At 41.9% G+C, this 27,467-nt stretch overlaps 1 protein-coding gene across 3 annotated transcripts in view; it reads left to right on the top strand.

Moving 5' to 3' along the window:
- LOC124616545 (beta-arrestin-1) overlaps nucleotides 1-27,467 on the top strand; it is a 493,320-nt gene that overhangs the window by 406,493 nt on the left and 59,360 nt on the right. For all 3 annotated transcript variants that reach the window (XM_047144881.1, XM_047144866.1, XM_047144874.1), the window contains exon 4: nucleotides 14,997-15,057. In XM_047144881.1, coding sequence (XP_047000837.1) covers nucleotides 14,997-15,057 — 61 coding nt within the window. The remainder of the gene's footprint in view (nucleotides 1-14,996; nucleotides 15,058-27,467) is intronic.

Raw genomic sequence — 27,467 nt, 5'->3', positions numbered from 1 at the left:
ATAATTTTAGCCATAGACTGGTAGTTGGACAACATATTGTTGAACTTCCAACAGGGGACTGCACCATCCCCATGCAGACAACAAGATAACTTGGCTGTCATTTATTTTGAGCAAACCAGTGCAGGCAAATTAGGACTCGCTTTATTTGCAGAAGCTACATTAGAACAGTGAGACAGGCACCAGTTAGGGGTGGCAGGCATGGTACAATTGAATGAGGCAGACATAATTGATAACATTAAAAAAATCTAAGAATCAATGCATTAAGGAAAAGGGAGATATGATTTCTTTATCATGTAGACATATAAAAGCATTTTCAACATGCCCAAGTCTTATTAAAGACTTTGTAGTTTGAAGATTAAACAGCACAATCCATTTTGTGACAAACCCTACTCCATACCTGTATCAACAAAGTCAATAGTACAAAAAGAAATTGATAGAATGTTAGAATGGAATGTTATAGAAATGTCCAGTGGCTGTCATAACAATCCATTAGTTATTGTTAAAAAGCCAAGTGGTAATCTACATATAGTGTTGGTAGCATGAACTGTAAATAGAATAATAGAGACAGAGAGAGATAGACCCCCCCCCCTATAATAGAGGAACTGCTTGCAAAGTTTGAAGGAGTAAAATACATAAGCACAATAGGTTACTAGCAGATTGCCCTGCATGAAGGGTCAGGGAAGTAAATGCCATTTGTGTTTGAAGGAAGGTCATATCAATTCAAGGTGATACAATTTGGCCTAAATGTAGGTATCAGTTTTCGTAGGGGATTTGGATGAAGGATTGGGAAGATACTTAAAAAATAAAGTGTTTGTATATGTTGACAACATAGTTGTAATGTACACAACATGGGAATAACAGCTGCAAACATTGGATGAATTTTTATCAGATTAGGTTGCCAAGGTGTCACTACTTAATTGCCAAAATCGCAGTTGATAGAAAAGAGGTGAAATTCCTGGGACACATTGTAAATACTATTGATTTTCAGCCAAGTCTACACAGAGATGCGATTACAAAGTCCCCAGAAGCTACTAATAAAAAACAACTCAAATCATTTTTAGGTATGGCAGGATTCTACAGACAATTCATAGCCAGTTCAGTGCTTAATGCACCAAATTTTAGAAGTTTATTAAAATACAACACAGTGTGAAGATGGGATCTAATTTGTCATAAGAATTTTCAAAAATAAAAGCAGGCTTGGCAACATGTCAACTATTGGTTCACTTGAATGTTGCCATTTCCATATGGCAGTGGATGCACCAAATTATGGATTGGGGTGTCACGTATTCCAAGAATATGTGACTGATCAGGCATCAGAGCAAAAACCAAGAGTTTTTGCCAGTGGAGTACTCACACAACATGAACAAAATTATATCAGTACAGAAAAGGAAACATTATAAGTAGTGTGGGCATTCAAGCAATTTAAATAACTGCTAATGGGATATGAGATAGCAATACATGCAGATCATAGTGCATAAACATTTAAATTTGCTGTTTATTTTCTAAAAGTAAATACATACAAAAAAGACAAAACATTTTTGTAAAAACTTAGGAAGTGAGCCGTGCAAGGACAGCCACTCAGTTATATATTGCCTTACACGAAAGTCATACTGATACAAAGGACAATTGGAAATTGTTCAAAGGAATACTGTTTCACAGGAAACACAACTCACATAGATGGTTACTATGCATCCCACAAAATAACATTCCTTGGTATGCACACATAGGATACATGCCCATTTTGGCCCAAAAAAGTTTATAATTAATATGAACACATTTTGCTACTTTAAGAATATGAATCACCTGGTTAGGAAAATCTTGGTCATGTGAGATATGTCAGAAAGTTAAGGTAGTAACTATTAGTAGCCACACTGCACTGTATCCCATCATTCCATATAATTTGTGGGACTTCTCGACTGTGGACTTCTACGATCCACTGCTTAGAGGTAGGGAGGAATGATGTGTATATGTGTGGTGCTGGAATGCGGGGCTAAACTAATAAAATTATTAAGGAAGGCAAGATCTCATCATATTATAATGAAACTAAGAGATGATTTAAGAAATGTGAGTAAACCAAAAAACTTCCTGTCAGATAATGGAACACAGTTTCCAGCCAGGCAGATTAGAGAATATTTGGTGTGGGAAGTGTGAACTGTATATTAATTTCTAAATATCGTCCACAAAATAATCCAGCAGGAAGGGTCACACACAAGTTGCAGAGGAATTGCAGAGCAATTGCTAATGAGAGGGTGAGAGAAGAAAAAAGAAATGGGAGAAAGGTACACCCATACAGTACAAAGTGGGTGATTTGGTTTTTTGTTAGGATTCACAAGTAGCCTGAAAAATGTGAGAAGGTTATAACCAAATTTCACCCTTTATATCAGGGGCAGTTCTTAATAACTATGATGCCACACCCAAAAAACAGCTATTTTAATTGACCCCGTGAAAGGGAAGGATAAAGTTATATACAGTGTTCAAGACTTAAAACCATTCATCAGTGAATAAAAGGATAATAACAGTAAGAATGGTCTCAAAATTGTCTAGTGTAAGTAGCAGACATCAAAAATTTGTTAATCAAGAGACAATGCGACTTTTAGATGTTTTGTTGTGTTGTGTTGCGTTGGGGAGTGAACAAATCGAATTTAGTTTAAAGTCTGGTTTAAAACGGTAGGTGAATCCAAAAGGTATTGTTTGGGTGTAGGTTAAAATGTATATGGAGACAGCAATTTGTAAGTAAGAGGCTGTCTGTGGTGTAGAAAATGTTTGAATCTGTCATTCTTCTGGGAAGAGTACAAAGGATGTATGTAGTATAGATCGTGGTTACACGGAATGCCAAAGTGATTATAAGATTTGTGGGTGGATAAAAATTTAACCTTTCTTTGGTCTCTGATCCATAGAAGTTTTATCCTAAAGGGCCAGACAATATGTAATATTAAACTAGACCCATTACTGGGTCAAAAGAAAAGATAAAATTTAGTGTCATTTTGAGGGTTGTAAAATCCTTTGATTTATAAGAGATTGTTTTACTTTTTCTCGAATGCTGGGGTGAATTTCTACTTTTTTTACAGGAAAGTAGATGTGATTATTTTAGGGAAATGTATGTAGATAATTTTTTCTTACTCAATTGGTATGGGTTGTATGAGTTATTGTTTGGGAAGGATAACAATCATTGAGGGTCTGTCTTCTGTGCTCCTTTGGTCCTTGCAGTCTTAGGTCTTCCACATGCAGTAGTTCCATCACGTGAACCCTTCTTTACATGTGGTGTATAAAACTTCTTATAACAAGATTAGCCCAAGGTAATGCAGCCCTAGAGGTTTACCAACCATAGTAGTACAAATGCTAGTTGATAACTATTGTGTATTATTCAGTACTGCAATAAGATTTGAAAGACATATTTTCATTTATTGTGCGCAGTGATGATTTGAAGAGTATTTACCAAACATAACAGTATATGGATTGTAATTTTTCATGGGAAAAACAAGCTTTCTTCTCTGTTTCATTAATTAATTACCTGCTGTGTAATCTCAACATGTGATGGTAGATGGACTTAGACTGAGATGCATATAGTTGTATGTGTAACATCATACCTTAAAAAAATGTGAAAACTTTTTAGTAGTCAAACACTTGTTCAGTTGTAAGGGACAGGAGGTGTGAGGGTAAGAGATTTTCTAGACATTTTGTAGCCAAGGTTTGGAAGTAAATAATCTCGTTGAGTGGAAGTGAAATCTCGTACTCATTTTGAATATAAATGGACAAGCTTTATTAGTAGAATTACATGCATTTTTGTTATCCAGGATAATTGTTTAGATTTTAAAGTTTTAATTGTTATATAAGAAGATTCATTAGGGGATACATCCTGTTTTGTGTATTTTATTATTTGTATGAGGTATTCCACCTGTCTCAGTGCTGTTACAAGAGAGTTGAACACCTCTTTGGAACTTTGATGGGCACAGTTGTCAAAGACGGCAAAGAGTCTTCTGCGCCAGCCACACTATCAAGGAATAGCAGTGACCGGAAGTTTATATCAATAATGTATATATGTATGTATTGAAAAAAAAACTCTTTGTTTTGTTACACAGAAGGTATGTAACAAGATACCTACGATCAGAAGCTGTCCTGTAAAAAGATACCTACCATAAGACGGTGCCCTGTAACAAGATACCTACCATCTAATATGTATTGTATTTAAAGGCACAATAAATGCCTTAAAATATCGGAATTGCCAAGTCTTGGTTTTTAGTAAAAAATAACTTATTTTACAGATAAAAAGAATATTTAACAAGTTGGGGGTTTTGCAGACTTAGAGCTGAAGATCACAAGGTATAATAATAATGGCGTGTGACGAGGGCCTTCCATTGGGTAACGTAAAATGTAAATGAACCCTCACGATTTACAAGTCAGCATAGTCGATAGAGATGTCACAGAAATGATGTACCAGAAGGAAGTCCCCCCCCCCCCCCCCCCTTAATGTTATTTAACATCTATACCAGTGACGAACCACATCCGTCAAACACTAGGAGTTGCCTTTATGGCAGTGATCTGGCATAAGTGAGTCAAATCATTTAGAGACGCTGAAGTCCACTTCAACTGTGTGTCTTTCATCTTAGGCGTGTTCAGACATGTCATAAACTTAACATTACCAGACAAGGCCACCCTGCGGTTTCAGGGGTTAGAATAGGCCCGCGGCAGTCCTGCCTGTCGTAAGAGGTGACTAAAAGGAGTCTCAAATGTTTTGGCTTATAGGTGATGGTCCCCTATTGGGTTTGACCTCCATATTTCCAAATTCTTCCGAAGATCAAGCCAATTGGGGAAGGGCGCCTTATATGGTGTTTTGTGTCCATCGTGCATTGAGACCTTTAGCCACATTCCTCGTTGTCGCATTGCTGTCCCACTCGTTCTCCATCTCTTGGGCGAGGATACATTCCTGGGTGCAATTTCCACCATGCACTGTCCAGTGGTGCTTTTTGCGGAGACGACGACCATGGACTTCCTTGCACCTAATATCCAGCATGGTAGCCAGTCCGTTGTGGTGGGGCCGCCATGTACCCCATTGGTTGTAGCCCCCTGACAACACACGGATCGCTCTGCTGATGTCACATATCCCAAGGAGTAGTTGCCTATCTCCCTGGGGCATCTGGATTCCCGGAAATGGCCGTCCTGCCAGGTGAGGAGGGCCCTTAGTTGGAGTGGGTGGCATCAGGGCGGATGACCCACAATGAAGTGTGGTACCCCAAGGAGTAGTTGCCTATCTCCCTGGGGCATCTGGATTCCCGGAAATGGCCGTCCTGCCAGGTGGGGAGGGCCCTTAGTTGGAGTGGGTGGCATCAGGGCGGATGACCCACAATGAAGTGTGGTACATCATCTCTTGCTGGTGGCCAGCTGCCAGCAGTCTCTAAGTGTTCTCGGGCTCAATTCAATGCTCAGAAATAAGATCCCAAATTGTTCCCCTCCTTGGCCACATAGTGGGAGAAGCGTAAGGCTCAGGATGGCAGTGACACCTATTCGTCCCAGTTCCTAGTTTGTATGAGAGCTGATGGGGAGCCTTTCATGTCAACAAAGCCTCAATTCTTCATAGAGAATTTAGAGGACAAGTTTGGGGAGGTGGAGGGCTTGTCCAAAATGCGCTCTGGGTCAGTATTGATAAAAACGGCATCCTCTGCCCAGTCACAAAGCTTACTTGCTTGTGACAAGTTGGGGGATGTTTCAGTTACCATCACACCCCATAAGAGTTTAAATATGGTCCAGGGTATTATTTTCCATAGGGACCTTTTTTTGCAGTCTGATCACGAGCTGCACGCCAGTTTAGAGCGTCAAGGTGTTCATTTCGTCCGGTTTGTTCATCGGGGTCCAAAGGATAATCAGATTGTTGCCGGTGCCTTCATCTTGGCCTTCGAGGGTGATAAATTACTGGAGGTCAAGGTGATGGTCTACTGCTCTGATGTCAAGCCCTATATCCCTCCCCCGATGCAGTGCTTTAAGTGCTGGAAGTTCGGCCACATGTCTTCCTGCTGCACTTTCAACCTGACATGTCGAGATTGTGGACGCCCATCACATCCTAATACTCCATGTGCCCCGCCTCCCATCTGTGTCAACTGCGGAGAGCATCATTCACCTTGCTCGCTAGACTGCAGGATCTTACAGAAAGAGCGGAAAATCATGGAATATAAGACCCTGGACCGAATGACCTATACTGAGGCTCAGAGGAAATATTAACGACTTCATCCTGTGCGAATGACTTCCTCATATGCCGGCGCTACAACCACCTTGATAGCCCCATCAGTTAAGCGAATTCCAGTCGGCTTACTGAGGCATGCAACTCCACATGCCCCCTTGCCCATGGGGGGCACTACCCACCCTGTTGCTCCTGCGCCACCTACCTGGGGGGCAACACCCCCCACCCATTGGGGACGTCTGTCCCTGGTTCTAAGTCGGAGAAGCATCCAACTTCTTCGGCTCATCTCACTCCCAAGGGGTTCCTTGGGTCCCTCCCTTCCCAGGTTTCCACAAGTGGGAAAGATGACGCCCGGCAGTGGCATAAGAGCCCACAAGCAGCTGGTCGTAGGGCTTTGCGATCTTTCTCTGTCCCGGAGACTGAATCGGTGAAGCCCTCCCAGCCAGTGAAACTCAAGGAGCAGCGAGAAAAGTCCAAGAAGATGGTGTCCAAGACGAAGGAACTTACGGTGGCACCCAGCCCACTGCAACCTACAAGCTCTATGTCTGAGGGCGAGGTAGAGATTCTGGCGTACACTGAGGACCTAGATTTCGTTGGACTCTCAGACACAATGGATGTCACTCACACAGGTACTCATTCGGTGGCAGCAGGTGACGCAGCAGCATAATCTGCCTCCTCGGTCCTTTCACTCCTTTCTTGGCCATGGACAATGTCATCCTCCAGTGGAACTGCAGTGGTTTTTTCCACCATCTTGCTGAGCTCCGACAACTTCTCAGCTTTCACCCTTTCCTCTGCATTGCTCTTCAGGAAACTTGGTTTCCGGCGATGCGAACCCCCGCCCTCCGTGGCTATCAGTGTTATTATGGGTACCGGGCAGCCTATGAGAGGGTATTTGGTGGTGTCTGCATCTACGTCCTTCACTCCATTAACAGCAAGTTTGTCCCTCTACAAACGCCTTTAAAGGCTTTCTCTCTTCGGGTGTGGATGCCTCAGCCTGTTACTGTCATCAGTCTCTATCTTCCACCGGATGGTGATTACCCGCAGCATGCCCTGGCTGCACTGATAGCCCAATTGCCGCTACCTTTTCTGTTACTGGGTGACTTTGATGCCCATGACCCTTTGTGGGGTGGATCAGTGGCAACAGGCTGAGGCAGCATCGTTCAGCAAGTATTGGCACAGCTCGACCTTTCTCTTTTAAATAATGGTGCCTTCACACATTTCAGTGTGGTGTGTGGCACATACTCAGCCATCGACCTTTCGATCTGCAGCCCTAGCCTATTACCATCTGTCCAATGGAGTGTGCATGACGACTTGTGCGGTAGTGACCACTTTCCGATCTTTCTGTCACTGCCACAGCATCACTCTTCTCACTTCCACTGCCACTATTGAGCCTCTTTCCAATGACGCCATTGATGCGGTGGTTCACTTGGTCACCACTGGCATCGTTACTGCCGCTGAATCTGCCACTCCCTGTTCTTCTGGGTGCCCTCGGCAGAGGACTGTGCCTTGGTGGTCGCCCAAGATCGCTGAGGCTATTAAAGATCACAGGCGGGCACTCCAGCATCACAAGCAGCATCCCTCATTGGCACACCTCATCGTCTTTAAACGGCTCTGTGTACGAGCCCGCCGCCTCATTTGCCAACCATTGGCCTCTGTACCTCCATCGCAGGTTTTGGCCAAGATTAGGCGACTCTATGGCTGTCAGAACCTCGTCAGCGTACCTGCACTTTCACTGTATGGAGCAGTCTGTGCCGACTCCTACACAATTGCAAACCGCTTAGCGGAGCATTTTGCTCAGAGTTCCGCTTTTGCGAATTACCCACTGGCCTTCCGCTCCCTGAAAGAGCAGTTGGAACGTCGTAGCCTTTCGTTTCACACAAGCCACCTTGAATCTTACAATACTCAGTGAGTGGGAATTCCAAAGTGCCCTAGCTGCTTGCCCTGATACGGCTCCCGGCCCAGATCGCATCCACTGTCAGATGCTCAAACACCTCTCGGTGGCTGCCAGCGGCACCTCCTAGATCTTTTCAACCGTATCTGGGTTGAGGGTGAGTTCCCGTCACAATGGCAGGAAAGCGTCGTTATCCCCATGTTGGAACCTGCCAAGAACCCACTGGAGGTGGACACCTACCGCCCCATTAGCCTCACCAACATTCTTTGCAAGTTGCTCGCACGCATGGTGAGCCAGAGGTTGAGTTGGCTACTTGAGTCTCGGGGCCTTCTGGCCCCGTCTCATGGCGGGTTCCGTAAGGGCTGCTCTGCCACTGATAATCTGGTGTGCTTGGAGTCTGCCATCTGTACAGCCTTCGCCCGCCGTCAGCATCTGGTCGCCGTCTTTTTTTGACATGCGGAAGGCATATGATATGACATAGCGACATCACTTCCTCTCTACACTTCATGGTTGGGGTCTTTGGGGTCCACTCCAGATTTTCATACAAAATATTCTTTCACTTCATCCCTTCCGTGTGCAAGTTGCGGCCTCCCATAGTTCAGGAGAAAGGGGTACTGCAGTTATCTGTCTTAAGAGTCTGCCTCTTTTTGACTGCAATTAATGGGCTTGCTGTGGTGGTGGGACCGTCTGCCTCATCTTCCTTGTATGCTGACGACTTCTTCCTATACTATAGCTCCACTGGCATTACAGCTGCTGAATGGCGCTATCCGAAAGGCGCAGTCTTGGGCTGTAGTACATGGCTTCCAGTTTTCGGCTGCCAAGACCTGCGTTATGCATTTCTGCCTGCTATATCTTAATGGTGAACCTCTTGCTGTGGTGGAGACGCATCGATTTTTGGGATTGGTTTTCGATACTTGGTTGACTTGGCTGCCTCATATCCGGCAGCTTAAACAAATGTGCTGGCGGCATCTTAACGCTCTTTGTTCCTTGAGGCACACCAGCTGGGGTGCCAGTCGATCTAACCTTCTACAGCTGTACCAGGCATTAATTCAGTCCTGTCTAGATTATGGGAGCCTAGCTTACAGTTTGGCATCCGTTTCCACAGTGCGGTTGCTGGACCCCATTCTTCACAGCGGGGTCCAACTCGCCACTGGAGCTTTCCGGACAAGCCCTGTCAACAGCATACTTGTGGAGACAGGTGTCCCACCATTGCGGTTCTGGCGCCAACAATTACTGGCCGCTTATGCTACACACGTTTGTAGCTTGCCCAGACATCCCAATTATCGTATCCTGTTCCCTCAGTCGGTTGTCCATCTTCCGGAATGGCGACCCCGGTCAGGGTGTAAGATTGCGGTTCACACCAGAGCTCTTCTATCTGGGCTTGAGGTTTTCTGTCTTCCACCTCTTTTGCGGGCCCCTGTGCATATACCCCTGTGGTGTGTGCCCTGCCCATGCCTTCGGCTCTATTTGGCACAGGGCCCGAAGGACTCAGTCCCTCCTGAGGCCCTCTGCAGCCACTTTCTTTTAATCCTTGGCGTGTTTAAAGTCTCTGACATTGTTTATACTGATGGTTCGATGGTTGCTGGTCGTGTCAGTTATGCTCTTACTCTAGGGGATCATTATGAACAACTCATTGCCGGCTGGTTGCAGTGTTTTCACTGCCAAGCTGGTCACCATCTCTCGCGCCCTAGAGTATATCCGCTCCTGCTCAGGTGATTCCTTCGTTATCTGTAGTGACTCCCTGAGCGGTTTATGAGATATCGGCCAGTGTTTCACTCGCTCTCGTCTGGTGATGGCTATCAAGGAATCCCTCCATACTGTTGCCCGTTGCGGCCGCTCTGTGGTCTTTGTGTGGACCCCTGGTCATGTTGGCATCCCGGGAAATGAACGTGTTGACACGCTGGCCAAACAGGCTGTCAGTGCACCAGCCTTGGAGATTGACCTCAGCTCAGTTTTGCGGCAGAAGGTACTTCACACCTGGGGTGAAGAATGGTGCACCCTTCCTTCACCCAACAAACTTCGAGCCATCAAGGAGGCTACTGGTGCGTGGGTCTCTCGCAAGGACTCTGTTGTCCTCTGCTGCCTATGCATTGGTCACACCTGGCTAACACACAGCTATTTATTGCGCCGCAAGGGCTCACCTTATGTGGCTGCAGGTCAGCTTCGACGGTAGTCCATATCTTGTTGGACTGCTCACTTTTAACTCTGCTCGGGCAGACGTTTGTGCTGCCTGATACGCTTCCTGCACTTTTATCGGATGACGTTGGGATGGAGGATTTAGTTTTGAGTTTTATTTGTGCAGGGGGTTTTTATCACTTGATCTAAGTGTTTGTCCCTTTTTTTGTGTTGAGTCTGGCCTTTGGCCTATGATTTTAGACTGGGGTTTTAGTGCATTCCTTGGTGGTTGGCTTTTCCTTTTTTGTTTCTATGGTCGGCCAACCACTGTCACACTCGGTGTGATTTTAATTCCTTTTGTCTGGTCTCTCTCTGTGTCTTTCTTGTCCTGGGTCGTCTCTTGTCATCTCCATTGTTTGTTTTTATTCCTTGTGGGGGTTTAAAGTTCATGGAAAAATGGACCGATGGCCCTAGTAATCTGGTCCCTTCAATCCCACAAACCAACCAACCAGACAAGGGATACAGTTAGTAAACACACCGCACTCTAAATATCTGGGCCTCTCATAGAGCTTACGACATGTGTGGGTACGTGGTGACTATCACAGGCTCCAAGCTGTTGCAGCACCTACTTCCTATCCTGTGCTGCAATCTCTGACTATCCTCCCTCTTCTTGCTCTCTTTCTCGTGTTGGCAGCTTTTGATGTCAGCCTGCCTATTCAATAGGTTCTGCCTTCCTTTCTTTGGATTTTCTTTCGTTCACAACCTTTTGGCTGAAATAATTTGTGGTCCCCTTCTGGGTTTGACCTTCATGTTCCGCATTTTTCTGTAGTGTCGACTGAATTGGGGGAAAAATCTTAAATGATGCCTACTGCATGCAGTATTGATCATCTGCATGTAGTACCTACATTGGTTCTTACTTTCGCTTCAAAGCAAGGATGGTAGCCTGTCCAGTACGGTGAGGTCATTATGTGGCCTTTCAGTGCAGCCCCATAACAAGACAGGGATCACACTGCTAATGCCTGAGCTGCTAGCTCCCCACACTTTTCAAGGAGCAGGTGCTTATTTTCCTTGGGCATCAGGATTCCCTGCAACAGCCATTGTGCCGGATGGCCGTTGCTGTAGCTGTGTGGCGCCCATGGGGAGAGCCCTTGTTTGGAGTAGTTTGCATCAGAGCTGACTTTTGCACATGAAACATATTAAATTACAGCAGAGCAATGGCTGTTCTGATCTGGCTGTCTTTTCAGACAGGAATAGAAGCTTCAGTTCGACAGACAGTTACAATCCTATATGAAGTCTTCACGGCTTGTCAGCCGAGTAGCATCGTTGTCTCGTAGCAACGTTTCGATGGAATGCGTCTCCATCATCTTCGCCTGAAGATGATGGAGACGCATTCCATCGAAACGTTGCTACGAGACAACGATGCTACTCGGCTGACAAGCCGTGAAGACTTCATATATGAAATTCGCCGAGAAAGCCTGCACTCGAAAGTTTCAACCCTACTGGTTTTCCTACCCTGCCTACCCATGGGTAAGAGGGACAAGCCAGAGGTCTAGTAGGGAATGTGAGGAAAAATGCACAGTGGATAGCTTTTGATTAAAGTCTCTACTTTTGCACAATCTACAGCTCTTCAGGCATGTGAAATCTTGGTGACATATCAGTGACCATGGCCCACACAAGATTTTGAATATGGTCCAAGGAATCAACTTTTATTGAGACCTTATGCTCCAGGCGGAAGAGGGACTAAGGGCTAATCTTGATTGGCAGGGTATATATTTCCTTGACACGTCCAAAAATGTCCCAGTTATGGTAGATAGACACGTAAGTCTTCATCGTAGGTTTTGAAGGGGATGTCCATGTGGAAAAATTTAAACATGATGTACAGGTGTGATTTGAAACCCTAGATCCCACCATTCATTAGTTGCTTTCAGTGCTTCTGCTGTGATCATACTTCATCCCACTGCACAGGTGGACCCAAAATGTAGTAAATGCAGATGATCACTCCACAAAGTTAGTCACTGTAAACGACCACCTTTGTATGTCAGTTGCAACACTATCCTCCTCTGTCACCAGTTTGCCCTGTCTTCAAGTAAGAAAGGAAAATACAGCAATGTAAATCTGTTGACTGACTGTCATACTGATGCATAAGAAAAAAATTTAAAGACATACATCCTGTTGATATGATGTCCAGATATGTAATAGTCACACCCATCAATCCCAATACTTCAATTTCTTTGATACTACGCTTCCATTGTGTCATCATCTTTGGTAGCCACTTCCCACACCCATCTGGAGGAGTGGCTTCCTCCTCTGGAATCTACTAGTTACAGGGCTCCCTCTTGGGACGCTTTTGCTTGGAAAGCCACAGATAAAGGGCCCAACACCAGCCGATGGCTGAAGGAACTGCGACTTGTGGGTCCCAGGGTTGCCCACTATTCACCAACCCCCCCCCCCCCTTCCCCTCCAGACCCCCTGCACTCATTGAGGTTAGACCCTTGCAAGAAACTCAGCCACAAAAGGCGAAGGAGGCTGAAGAGGACGTCTCTACTCTGGCCACCCCTGAGACACCAGATCCCCCCACGCCATCAGATTCTGAACCAATATTTAGATTGATCACCATCAGTGCTATGCAGAGATCCTGGGGCAAGAACGCTCCTCTTAGCCTTTTACATCTAACCTTGAAACAACTAACAATATCAGTCAGTGCAACTGTAATGGAGATTTCTACCACCTGCTGGGACTATGACACCTTATTTCCCTCTCTTCTGCAGTCAGCATTGCTCTACTAGGAATGCACTTCGGTAATGATCATTTCGCAATCCTCCATGGTTATTGTGCATTCTGTCAGGGCCACCATGGTCTGTACAGCTGTGGTCAGTTTCAGTTCGAGGATTCCCCTTGCTTTGTGCTTTGTGAACATCACAAATTCTTTATTAACCACCCCTGAATCAAAGGACTGTTGACTTTGCTGTTTAGTCCCTTCACATCCAACCAACCAATCAACGAAAATAAGTGGAAGCACTCTGGGTCGTAATGTGACATACAAGTAGCACTGTGAGAATACAAAAATGAAGGTGGAAGCGAGAAATTATATCCTTCACGAGATCACTGGTTGTAGCACAATGGGCTCTCAATCACTAACCCTGAGAAAAAAAGTCACAAGCGATATCTTAAAGTGCTACAGAGAGTGTGTGTGTGTGTGTGTGTGTGTGTGTGTGTGTGTGTGTGTGTGTGTGTGTGTGCGCACCAATCCGGTACAAATGTATGCACATAAACGTAGTTGACAAGGCACTGAATGAAACATGAAGGCTTCTGACAAGTTGTTTGGAACCAGCTAGCAGGCATAGTGCCACCATATGTTTATCATCAAGTAGCTGCTAGTGCGGAGATAACAAATCAGGATCATCAGGAGAATCGTCAGTTACATGGATACATTCCAGCAGTGCTTGAGGTTCAGAAGTAGTTTCCTCAACACTACTTCAGCTCTGCAAACAGCAGCAGCTGTTGTGAGTAAATGATTGTAATTCTTTTGACTTGAGGGTAAGTCTACTTGACTTCTCCCTTTGGAAACCCTCCAACCTGGGCATGAGTAGAAATTGATCATGTGGAGGTCACTCACTTGCTCTGGCATTGGAAGATCCAGAGTACTCTACAGAAATGGCACTTACCTGTGGATACTGCAAACTGTTACTGCATAGAAACACACACTATGTAACACCTACTGGAATGTCAAATATGTGCTGCAGCTTGCACAGAATATTTGCTTGCAGCTCCAAGAGCAATTGAAGTTGCAAAATTTTGGTCATCAGTAGTGTATCTTGATAAATGTTTCTTTTGTTTGGTTTTAATGACAATTGCCATGTTTTGTATTGTTTCTGACTTCAATAAATAAACAAACAAATAGATATTTGTCAACGTAAATTCTTTGTTGAAGGAAGAAATCTAAATGACAAATTGATGTCTAGGAACAGTGTGCAAATAGCATTATGTCAATACAATTAAAAATAACAAAGTAATGCAACTGAAATCATTACCATGGCTTATTCACTGTAATTTTTAGCATATTTGTTGACATCCTTTGATAATGATTTGACAAGGTTAGTCGTTTCAAAACTAGACAAATGTATATTTTAGAAAAATATTATTTATTGCTTACTGGAGGGAACAGGAAATAAACTGCCATGACTGACATACAAGTATCACAAAAAAGTGAGTGGTTAAAGATGATGTACTAATCAGAATAAGATTATTACAGTTGAGAAAATCATTGGGAAAGTTGCTCATCTAATAAAGCTGATTTTTAAAATGATACAAGGATTTAAAGAAAAAATTGGCTGCTAATACTTTAAGTAATTTGTAACAGTGTTAGTTTCGGCTTCTGTTTTCCCATACAATTGGTTTAATCATTTTCATGTGCCCTTGCTTTCATATCAGATTTATTAATAGTTAATAGTTGGTTGTCATTTAGCTCTGGTACACCACTATGTCTTTACCCACATATACCAGTATCAACATGATAGTAATTACAATCAAAAGTTTCTTAAGACAACTTATGCAGTTATGTTCTCATATATATCTCTCTGGCCATTAAAGGAAAACAAATGGCAACCATATTGTAAGTGAAAGTGATACTGTGTCCTCAATAATTTCTATAGTCACAGTAGGCTTAACCAAAGTTATAAGCAGTCATTGTAAATGCTGTGGTTTGCACCATTTTTAGGCTTTATATTTTTAATTTATTAGTAATAGGTATTTCATTTTGTTGCTGCAGTGTACATTGTATATGTGATTCTTCTAATGTTATGTTTTCTTGTCTTTCAGATTACTGTATATTTGGGAAAAAGGGATTTTGTTGATCATATAACACACGTGGATCCCATAGGTGAGAAAATATTTGTATATTAAATATTATTAAATATGTGTATATTAAATATACAAGGGTTGGATGAAAAGTGGTGGCAACACTGCCGTAACACAAAGGATGTGTGTCAAATGACATGCATGCTGTGTATAGCTGATAGCAGCAGATCATTTGAAGTAGTGCAGTGAGTGTGATGGCTGTGTTTGTCAGTTGCAGTGTATACTGTCTGATAGTAATGGAGGCCAGTTCAAGCACCATAACATTATATTTTGGAAGCCTACTACTGAAATTTGTTGAGACATGCCCCACATCTCATACTAAGAGGAAAGTGACTGCACCTTCTGGCACTGCATCCCATCATCCTTCATGGCAATACATGATGCCACATGGCAAACCCTGTGCCTGCATACATGGGAGCGAGAGATACTGGAACATCCACCATATTCACCCAATATGACTCCTTAAGACTATGAGCTGTTCGTCAAAATGAAGGAACCTCCTTGTGACATGTGCTACAACACACGAGAAGACATCATCCATGGCACAGGACAGTCTTTGTGAGGCATTTGTAACCTCCTTCTCACCTATCGACCTTAATGACAGTGAAAAATTAAACCGAGTGTACCTAATGGAAATTTGGTAAAAGCAATCATCACCGAAGTTAATCTATCGGTAAAGAGGGAGGAAGGGTTACATCTAAATGAAAGGAAAAATGCAAATGAAATTGGTGGAAATTAATTTGAAAAGGGGTAAAGTTAATAAAGAAAGTAAATGTGCGGCCGTTACGTTAACAATTAACTAGCGGTAATTAGATATTTGAGATTTGGGGGAAATTATGGTCGCCAGTCCTATGGACAATTATTATAGTAACCGAAAAAGAAAGGTTATTACGCATATAATTAACACTAGAAGCGTGGCAACTGAAGGTTGACACGTGTAGTGTGAAAACTGAAAGTTTGCCGGAAGTAATAAATTTCGCTACACTCTGACTTAATTTAGCAAAAGAATTAATGTTGTTGTTGTTGTGGTCTTCAGTCCTGAGACTGGTTTGATGCAGCTCTCCATGCTACTCTATCCTGTGCAAGCTTTTTCATCTCCCAGTACCTACTGCAACCTACATCCTTCTGAATCTGCTTAGTGTATTCATCTCTTGGTCTCCCTCTACGATTTTTACCCTCCACGCTGCCCTCCAATACTAAATTGGTGATCCCTTGATGCCTCAGAACATGTCCTACCAACCGATCCCTTCTTCTGGTCAAGTTGTGCCACAAACTTCTCTTCTCCCCAATCCTATTCAATACTTCCTCATTAGTTATATGATCTACCCATCTAATCTTCAGCATTCTTCTGTAGCACCACATTTCGAAAGCTTCTATTCTCTTCTTGTCCAAACTAGTTATCGTCCATGTTTCACTTCCATACATGGCTACACTCCATACGAATACTTTCAGAAATGACTTCCTGACACTTAAATCTATACTGGATGTTAACAAATTTCTCTTCTTCAGAAACGCTTTCCTTGCCATTGCCAGCCTACATTTTATATCCTCTCTACTTCGTTCGTCATCAGTTATTTTGCTCCCCAAATAGCAAAACTCCTTTACTACTTTAAGTGCCTCATTTCCTAATCTAATTCCCTCAGCATCACCTGACTTAATTCGACTACATTCCATTATCCTTGTTTTGCTTTTGTTGATGTTCATCTTATATCCTCCTTTCAAGACACTGGCCATTCCATTCAACTGCTCTTCCAAGTCCTTTGCAGTCTCTGACAGAATTACAATGTCATCGGCGAACCTCAAAGTTTTTATTTCTTCTCCATGAATTTTAATACCTACTCCGAATTTTTCTTTTGTTTCCTTTACTGCTTGCTCAATATACAGATTGAACATCGGGGAGAGGCTACAACCCTGTCTTACTCCCTTCCCAACCACTGCTTCCCTTTCATGTCCCTCGACTCTTATAACTGCCATCTGGTTTCTGTACAAATTGTAAATAGCCTTTCGCTCCCTGTATTTTACCCCTGCCACCTTTAGAATTTGAAAGAGAGTATTCCAGTCAACATTGTCAAAAGCTTTCTCTAAGTCTACAAATGCTAGAAACGTAGGTTTGCCTTTCCTTAATCTTTCTTCTAAGATAAGTCGTAAGGTCAGTATTGCCTCATGTGTTCCAGTGTTTCTACGGAATCCAAACTGATCTTCCCCGAGGTTGGCTTCTACTAGTTTTTCCATTCGTCTGTAAAGAATTCGTGTTAGTATTTTGCAGCTGTGACTTATTAAGCTGATAGTTCGGTAATTTTCACATCTGTCAACACCTGCTTTCTTTGGGATTGGAATTATTATATTCTTCTTGAAGTCAGAGGGTATTTCGCCTGTCTCATACATCTTGCTCACCAGATGGTAGAGTTTTGTCAGGACTGGCTCTCCCACGGCCGTCAGTAGTTCCAATGGAATATTGTCTACTCCGGGGGCCTTGTTTCGACTCAGGTCTTTCAGTGCTCTGTCAAACTCTTCACGCAGTATCATATCTCCCATTTCATCTTCATCTACATCCTCTTCCATTTCCATAATATTGTCCTCAAGTACATCGCCCTTGTATAGACCCTCTATATACTCCTTCCACCTTTCTGCTTTCCCTTCTTTGCTTAGAACTGGGTTTCCATCTGAGCTCTTGATATTCATACAAGTCGTTCTCTTATCTCCAAAGGTCTCTTTAATTTTCCTGTAGCCGGTATCTATCTTACCCTAGTGAGATAGGCCTCTACATCCTTACATTTGTCCTCTAGCCATCCCTGCTTAGCCATTTTGCACTTCCTGTCGATCTCATTTTTGAGACGTTTGTATTCCTTTTTGCCTGTTTCACTTATTGCATTTTTATATTTTCTCCTTTCATCAATTAAATTCAATATTTCTTCTGTTACCCAAGGATTTCTACTAGCCCTCGTCTTTTTACCTACTTGATCCTCTGCTGCCTTCACTACTTCATCCCTCAAAGCTACCCATTCTTCTTCTACTGTATTTCTTTCCCCCATTCCTGTCAATTGCTCCCTTATGCTCTCCCTGAATCTCTGTACAACCTCTGGTTCTTTTAGTTTATCCAGGTCCCATCTCCTTAAATTCCCACCTTTTTGCAGTTTCTTCAGTTTTAATCTACAGGTCATAACTAATAGGTTGTGGTCAGAGTCCACATCTGCCCCTGGAAATGTCTTACAATTTAAAACCTGGTTTCTAAATCTCTGTCTTACCATTATATAATCTATCTGATACCTTTTAGTATCTCCAGGGTTCTTCCATGTATACAACCTTCTTTCATGATTCTTAAACCAAGTGTTAGTTATGATTATGTTGTGCTCTGTGCAAAATTCGACCAGGCGGCTTCCTCTTTCATTTCTGTCCCCCAATCCATATTCACCTACTATGTTTCCTTCTCTCCCTTTTCCTACACTCGAATTCCAGTCACCCATGACTATTAAATTTTCGTCTCCCTTCACAATCTGAATAATTTCTTTTATTTCATCATACATTTCTTCAATTTCTTCGTCATCTGCTGAGCTAGTTGGCATATAAACTTGTACTACTGTAGTAGGCGTGGGCTTCGTATCTATCTTGGCCACAATAATGCGTTCACTATGCTGTTTGTAGTAGCTTACCCGCATTCCTATTTTCCTATTCATTATTAAACCTACTCTTGCATTACCCCTATTTGATTTTGTGTTTATAACCCTGTAGTCACCTGACCAGAAGTCTTGTTCCTCCTGCCACCGAACTTCACTAATTCCCACTATATCTAACTTCAACCTATCCATTTCCCTTTTTAAATTTTCTAACCTACCTGCCCGATTAAGGGATCTGACATTCCACGCTCCGATCCGTAGAACGCCATTTGTCTTTCTCCTGATAACGACATCCTCTTGAGTAGTCCCCGCCCGGAGATCCGAATGCGGGACTATTTTACCTCCGGAATATTTTACCCAAGAGGACGCCATCATCATGTAATCATACAGTAAAGCTGCATGCCCTCGGGAAAAATTACGGCTGTAGTTTCCCCTTGCTTTCAGCCGTTCGCAGTACCAGCACAGCAAGGCCGTTTTGGTTATTGTTACAAGGCCAGATCAGTCAATCATCCAGACTGTTGCCCTTGCAACAGCTGAAAAGGCTGCTGCCCCTCTTCAGGAACCACACGTTTGTCTGGCCTCTCAACAGATACCCCTCCGTTGTGGTTGCACCTACGGTACGGCTATCTGTATCGCTGAGGCACGCATGCCTCCCCACCAACGAACGGCAAGGTCCATGGTTCATTGGGGGGGGGGGGGGGGGGAGGAAGAATTTTTTTTTTTTTTTTTAAAAAGAATTAATAAAACCGGAAAATTGAAAGTTAATTTAGTGACTGAAATTAATAGTGAGCTTTGTTTCTGAAGCACATCGAAATTCAGTAAAATACGGTTAGTCTGGGGCTACCTCAACAATCATTTCAAAAGCTACTTGAATCTACGCAATTTAGAAATAAGAGAGTTAGCTTTGAACTTGAATTAAATGATTGTGAACAATTAACAATAGTAAAATTTAGTACGTACCAAGCTGAGCTGCAGTCACAGGTAAGCTAAAATACGGTAACAAAACTCGCACTCTTAATTTGTGCTTGTGTAATGTAAATATTGTAGCCAGCTATGAATACCTTAACTGAACTTTGAAATCAACGCAGTGAAATCGAATGATGCTGGCGTTTGAATTTCAACGACACTCGGGTTCATTCCGGAAAAGGAAGGGACCCTGCTTGGTAATGCAATTGGGACAATGAGCAACAAAGGTTCATGCCACGTTGCTGTAATGTAGTGAGAAAAATTTAACAGTTTGAAAAGCTGAGGTCTGCCATACAGTTCTAAAACTTTACGTGCTACCAGTCTTCCTTGTTGGTTGATTGAAGGTTTGAAGTCGTCGATCGAGGAGGTGGCGACAGTCACTCATTGTCGGCCGTCGCTGTTGCAGAAACTGGTTGTTGGCGCACCTTCTTCTCGACACGGTCTCCAGCCGAAATGGGCTCTTGATGTGTGCCAGCTAACGCTTCCCGTCCGCGACACCGTGTCAGAAACTATCATATCAAGTCGAGCGCAATTACATGCTGCCAAACCCTGAAAGCGCGGCAACTCGCGGGAGCGTCACACAACACACCTGCTCCACTGCACTACTCCAGCCAGACTCTGCTCTGCCCACGCCCCACGCGGCAGAGTTCACTCCCAGAGATCCTAAACACTTTGGTTCTCCACACGACCTATAGATGTAATCGTTCGATAGCATAGTTTTCTCTAGGCCAGACCCAGCATAAAAATACAAATAGTATTTACAAACCAAACCAATTATACATCAACATAAATGCGTATATATATATATATATATATATATATATATATATATATATATATATATATATATATATATATAAAAAAACAAAGATGATGTGACTTACCAAATGAAAGTGCTGGCAGATATGTCTGCTTGTGTCTGTATATGTGTGGATGGATATGTGTGTGTGTGCGCGAGTGTATACCCGTCCTTTTTTCCCCCTAAGGTAAGTCTTTCTGCTCCCGGGATTGGAATGACTCCTTACCCTCTCCCTTAAAACCCACATCCTTTCGTCTTTCCCTCTCCTTCCCTCTTTCCTGATGAGGCAACAGTTTCAAGCGAAAGCTTGAATTTTGTGTGTATGTTTGTTTGTGTGTCTGTCGACCTGCCAGCACTTTCATTTGGTAAGTCACATCATCTTTGTTTTTAGATATATATTTCCTACGTGGAATGTTTCCCTCTATTATAACTATATATATATATATATATATATATATATATATATATATATATATATATATATATATATATATATATATATACACACACAAAATTACAAAATATAAAGACACAGAAATGTCATGTCTTCAGGTAACAAAATATGGAGAAAAATGTATAGTACAATAGATGGAAATAGGATATTCATTTCCAGCGTTACACATTGACAGATATGGACACGCTGACAGTGTAAAATGCTTTCCATTTGTGTTGGAGAAGGTGATAGAGATGTTGAGCGATTATATTGAGGGCGTGTAATATAGTGGATATCTGTCAATAAATTTCTGGTATGAATTGTAGCAGTGTCGTCACCACTTTTTATCCAACCCATGTATTTGTCAGATAACTGTAAGATAGAGATAGTAGCTACAAATGTTCACCATCATACAAAGTTTACTTGTCAACTTGTTAAAAAAAGATTTCACCCTGCAATATAAGTAGAAATTAAAATACATTATATAAAACAGTAAGTCTCCTCGATCTAGAATAATGTTACGTATGGGGAAAAAGTACCACCACAGCTGTACCTTGAAATGTCTTCATTCTATCACACAACAAGTTTGGGCAGCACATTACCGCCATTCTCAGGCCATGTTTGCCAAAGAACAATAACACAGTGACTGATCTCATTGGTTGGTCCCCTGCCCCGAATCAACCAACCAACCAACAAACAAAAAATAACACAATGCCAATATTTGAAAATTAAACAACTATGAAACAATGAGCACAAAAAATTGTGGTACTCTAATGTATTAGTTGAAGTAACCGTAAGGTAATAATCTATGAAGTACCAATAGAGCACACATGTCAATACCCCCATTTTTTTCCTGCATTAATGTATAAAACGTAAACACAGAATAAACCTGAATAAAGTCACAAAACGCATGGCTCCATCATACGTAAAAACAGTGGGCATCTAAAATGGCAACTTTCGCTCCTTTATAACTAAATCATTAAAATAACCCAATGTATCATGGTATAAATTTAACAAAAGGTCCCAAATGGCAGACATGATCCAACGAAAAAGTCCAATAATGTTTCAGACGTGTGCCAAAGATGTATACGTGTTGTAAGAACCTAATGGTGAAAGTGAAACCAACATGGTACAGCCTAACCACAGACCCATTGCAACTGTATATGAACCACACAATTTTGTGGCAACCTAGCTCCAAAAACTGAAAAGTCCCTCCTCTGAAAACTCTTGATAACTATGTACCCTTCAATAACGAGATATACCAGACCTCAAGTATTGTTTTCACTATTACACTCTTCTGTGATAAACACTGATCCCTAATTGCAAGAAGCAAAACTAAAATACCCACTTTAAACAGTACATTACTCTTTAACGAAGCCCTCCTAGAAATAAAACCGAGGAACCCGAAAACAGATTTAAATACCTATAACCTAACTGCTACAGCTTCATCGTCTCAGGATTGGGCATGGGTGCCTAAGACAATCTGGTACTCTCTGATCTCTAATCGTACACAATACATAAATATGTAGGCCAGTAGACCATCAGATGAGCTGTAACCAGGACCGGATCGGGGGAGGGGAGACAAACCAGGATATCTGCCTTGGGCTTCAAATTAAGGGGGCACCAAATTCATATTCTTGAAGAAAAAACGGTGATTTACAAATCAAGTAGCATCCAGCACACGTTGGTGTATCGGTTGTTCATATGATATTGAAATGGATCACTGTTGGTTTTTGAACCTTTTTGAACACATTCCAAGTTGCTTTCTGAACGAATCATGACTTGACATGCGAATGCTTGCATAGTGTACGTGATGTCTCTGCCGGGGGAATCCCTGTCACATCTAGAAATGAAAAAACTTCCCCGCAGACAAAAGGGGACGGGGCTGTTAAATCCTGAGCTGAATAAACATGAACGGCTGAATGCCACTCGTTGTTTGTTTCACGTGGTTGATTGTGTGTGGGAATTGTAAGCATAGTTATTAGCCAAATCCATAGATTCAGACTACCAGAGTGGAAATAACTGACACTAACAAGAAAAACAGGTAAGAAAGATTACATCGTATATTCTTGGTGTATGCAAGGAAATTTTGACAGAATTTTTGCTAGATCGCTACGCTACTGAAGGCCAATTGTACAGTTTCCGGTCAGCAGCCGCTTAAATCTATTCTCGGAGTAGCGCGGAAAACGGATTGTACGAACACATGATAACACCTAACCTGAGAATAAAGGCGGGATAACTGAACCGGTGATTCTGGCAGGGTTAGTGAAGTTAACCAGAGAATAAGTTTTAAGTTTTGACCACGTCATGAATATTTGCAGAATTAGTGATAACAGGATTGTTTGTTAGAATGGGTAACGAGAAGAAACGAGGACATCACGCAAATTGTATGGAAGGATATTATGATTCCAGAGTTGTATAAAAGTTTAGTACTACTACTACTACTACTACTACTACTCCTACTCCTACCACTTCTACTTTTCGATCTCATGCTTGAGAAACTGGGGCATACGAATGAAGTATGAAACTGTTTCATAACAAAAAAACTTTTTGCTTTTAGTAGGTCTAATAGGCATTTGATAATGGTACTTCCTGAATTCTGTTCTGTCGTGTTATTTATGTAAATGAGGTAGATAAAAATGACCATTTTTTTTTCCAAGTCAGTCTCGCTTATGTGGCGTGTGTTGAAATTGCTGAAATATTAGAAAGGCCTATTTCATTTTATCTACCAGACAGTGACAAAATAGATGTAATCAAATCGAGAAGCCACACCAGTCTTGGTTACTGTTAATAAGAACAGTTTTATCAGTATTAGACAATGTCATGTAGCATGTAGCAAAATGGTTGACGAACTTTTATGAGATAATAGATTCTTTCACGTAAAGGAAAGCACACAGTGTAAAGCTGTGGCAGGATTAGAGAGAAAAAAAATGCTGGGACTTAACGATTACCTTGTATTACGTTACATTTATCGCTTTCCGTGAAGAAATGTCTACTGTCTTGCTTATCTTGTCTTTACTAGTTTAGTGTTTCCTATATTTAATTTTAACTCATACGCAAGAGAGAGTTATTAGCTCTCAGGCAATAAAGAGTGCAAAAAAATGGCTCTGAGCACTATGGGACTTAACATCTGAGGTCATCAGTCCCCTAGAACTACTTAAACCTACCTAACCTAAGGACATCACACACATCCATGCCTGAGGCAGGATTCGAACCTGCGACCATAGCGGTTGCGTGGTTCCAGGCTGAAGCGCCTAGAACCGCTCGGCCACATCGGCCAGCCCAAAGAGTGCAAACTTTCTGAAGAGTTCTTATTGTCCTGGTCACAAATAATCCCACCCAGTATCAGTTGTGGTTTTTTAAATTTTTTTATTTAGGGGGATAGCATGTCAAAACTGGTCCACTGTTAGCCGGAGAGGTGCCACAGGACATTTTAATTTCCACTGTCCTGGATATAGGTTTGATGGCTTCCATTACAAAATATACACATTTGAGTTCTACAGTGCAGTGCGATAGAAGGATGCTGTGTGAAGAGGGGTGGCATTGCATTTTGGTACACTTTTGACCACTGGTAATAACATGTCTTACATTTCCTCGAACATATATGTTTTATATATCAATTTCTTCAGAATGATGTGTGCAACAAAATGAATATATGTTTGAAAAATCTCAAGCGCTCAATGGGTGAGGGAGTTTCCAGTTTGGAAATATTGTAGATCTGGGGCTGGGCGTAACAACAATAAAATTTCGGTACATTCCCTTCTGAAACACCCATTACTTATTATGAAAACTGTAGAGTACAATATGTGCAACGTTACATGCCTTGACATATTGATATAATGTGTGCGGTGACAAAGGGAAAAGAAGAAATGGAAACTGGACCTTTACCTCCATAATACCAAATAACAAAGTATCACGCCGTAAGAAGTAACGTATGGGAAGACTAACCCATAATGAAAATCTATGGCCTAAGTAGACACAAACAACTCGACGGGAGTTCAAACCCATTATTGTAGTAACTGTGCAGCATGTCCTGATAAGAACAGCTAACCCTAAAATTTCCTTTTCGAACTCGGGAACACAGGATGAGTATTCTTAGTAATTATTATACGACGATTGGTAAAATAGAAATCACAGCTGAATTCATTATCAAAATTACACCATGATAGTAAGACTAAGAACCAGCAGAATGCGACATGACACATCAATAAAATACTCAAGAACGTGGTTCAGAGGTTGAAAATGCCGCTACAGTTGTAAGTTTCTTCTATTTAGAACACAACCGGTTTCGGGCTCTTATATGCCCGTCATCAAGCGTTATATTGCAAACAGCAAGTGAGTGGTGATAATAGTTATTACATGCTGTAATATAGATAAAATTTTTAAAAACCACAGGTTGGGCTAAGTTCTGTAAAACCTAAGTCAGTGCCAAAGTGACACTAGACAATATTATGGACGACTGCTTGGGTAAAGAAATATGCAATGAATACCAGGACGCTTATACTTCATGCTGTGACTGCAAGTGCCGCAGTAGACGAGTACAGGACATGGTGTATTACCAGCGAATGCAGAGCACGGAGTAGTGTACGCAAAGGGGGAAGCAAACTGTTAAACCAGAGTGTCAAAAGTACTGCCATCTGTTGACGGGAAGAATGCGGAGCCACTAGCCCAGCCGTTCACAATTTGAATTAGTGATCCACATTGAAAATCAAAAAAAGACCATTACACAGAAAGTTACATGAAAAACATTAAAAGTGCATTGCTAGTGGTAAAGGAACATATTGAACAGGGCACAGGACTGTAGTAAAACTGGGTGTAAGTCGGTGACATCAAATTTATGTATAAATTGTAAAACACAGCGAAAATTTTCCCTTTCCACAATGGACATGCGAGTTTATAATTTAATAGCTTTGTGTGTCGGCGTGGTTTTCCCTCCATGTCGCCACAGTCATCCGCTAAAAGAACATACACATGTGCTGCTCCTATTTAAAGGCATCTCGGTACTGAACAAAATGGAAGGTAGCAAAACCTTACAGTCCACACTGTCAGAAACTATTATGCCAATTAATAGCTAGCAGCAACAGCACTAAAGGAAAATATTAACAGACGGCTGTATTTCGCCACTCTGGTTTACCAGTTTACTTCCCTCTTCACATACGCTTTCTCCTTACTCTGCGTTCACTGATCATACACCGCGTCCTGTACTCGTTGACCGTGGTGCTGGGGGTCACAGCACTAAGTGTAAGTATCCTGGTACTCATTGCATATTTCTTTACCAAGGCAGCCGTCTGTAGTACTGCCTGGTGTCATTTTGTCATTGAATTAGGTTTTACAGCATCTAGCCCGACCTGTGGCTTCTAAAATGTTTATGGAACTTTTTTGCTTTTTTATGTTTGTTACTCCATGTAAAAGCTATCATCATCTCAGGTCTCCTGCTATTTTCAGTATAACACGTGATGTGATGCCTGAGCCTGAAATCGGTCGTGTTCTAAATAAAAGAACCTTAAACTGTAGCATTGTTTTTCAACCTCTGGTACAATGCTTAGTTGCAGATGTTCCTCCAACAGGATTTTTTGTAGATAAATAAGAACCAAATACTAGCCAGAACCAATTAGGGTTGTCAGTAAGAAACATAAATCCAAAATATATGACAAAACAGTCCATTATCCCTATCAGCTGGTACTTGCAAATGTTACTAAAATGTCTAACTGTATAGGAAGATGTTTCTAGAAGGAAGTTTTATAGATGAAGATACCATAACTTCAAAAGAAAAACACATCTAGAAAAACCACATAGCAGGACATATTAGCACTAGCAGGAATAACAGTGGGTAACCCACCATTGATCATGGTTACTAAAAACTCGTGGACCTATGTATCAATGTGACAGGTTTAATTTCTACAGCCAAACACTATGAACTACAGAGACCAGTATGAATAAATTAGGCAAGCTAATACATATATCCAAAAATGAGTATGTGGGAGGGTCGGCCTAAGCACATATCCCTACAATAGCCAACAGGCTATAACCAGTTGAAATGCCATACAGTCAAAAACTCACAGAAACCTAGTAAAGCAAAGCATTACCCCATGGTTTACGCATAATTGCCCACAGATGATTAAAGAATAAATCAAATATCTGTAAACATGTAAATACTACACCAAAGGCATACTAAAATCATAGCTTAGGATTATGATAAAGAACCCAAAATTTTATGTACGGTAAGTAGACTAAGGAACATTGTTGTACAAATAAACAACGCTTTAGAAGAAATAAGACCATACGAATATAGTCATAATGAAAATGAACTGCTATGACAACAATCATTTCATTTCCAAAACTAATCACAAGAATGCAACAACCATAGGTAGAAAGGCCTAAGGACTAGTATAGAAGTTGTGATGCCACATTACACTAACTTATACAATTATCAAAACACATGGTGACCCTACCTAAACGGCATAAAAACAAGAAAAAACACTAAAACCACAGAAGCTATGTGACAGTGACTGGCTTGTACCTTTGTGTAGTGATATCAAACATTCCCTACATAAAGTAGGCAGCCTCTCACCATCAAGAGGCATCCATCTTCACCACATGCCAGCATCATGGTAGGTTAT

The sequence above is a fragment of the Schistocerca americana genome, chromosome 1 (assembly GCF_021461395.2).
Source record: "Schistocerca americana isolate TAMUIC-IGC-003095 chromosome 1, iqSchAmer2.1, whole genome shotgun sequence".
NCBI lineage: Eukaryota > Metazoa > Arthropoda > Insecta > Orthoptera > Acrididae > Schistocerca > Schistocerca americana.
This window is presented reverse-complemented; position numbering and strand designations above follow the sequence as displayed.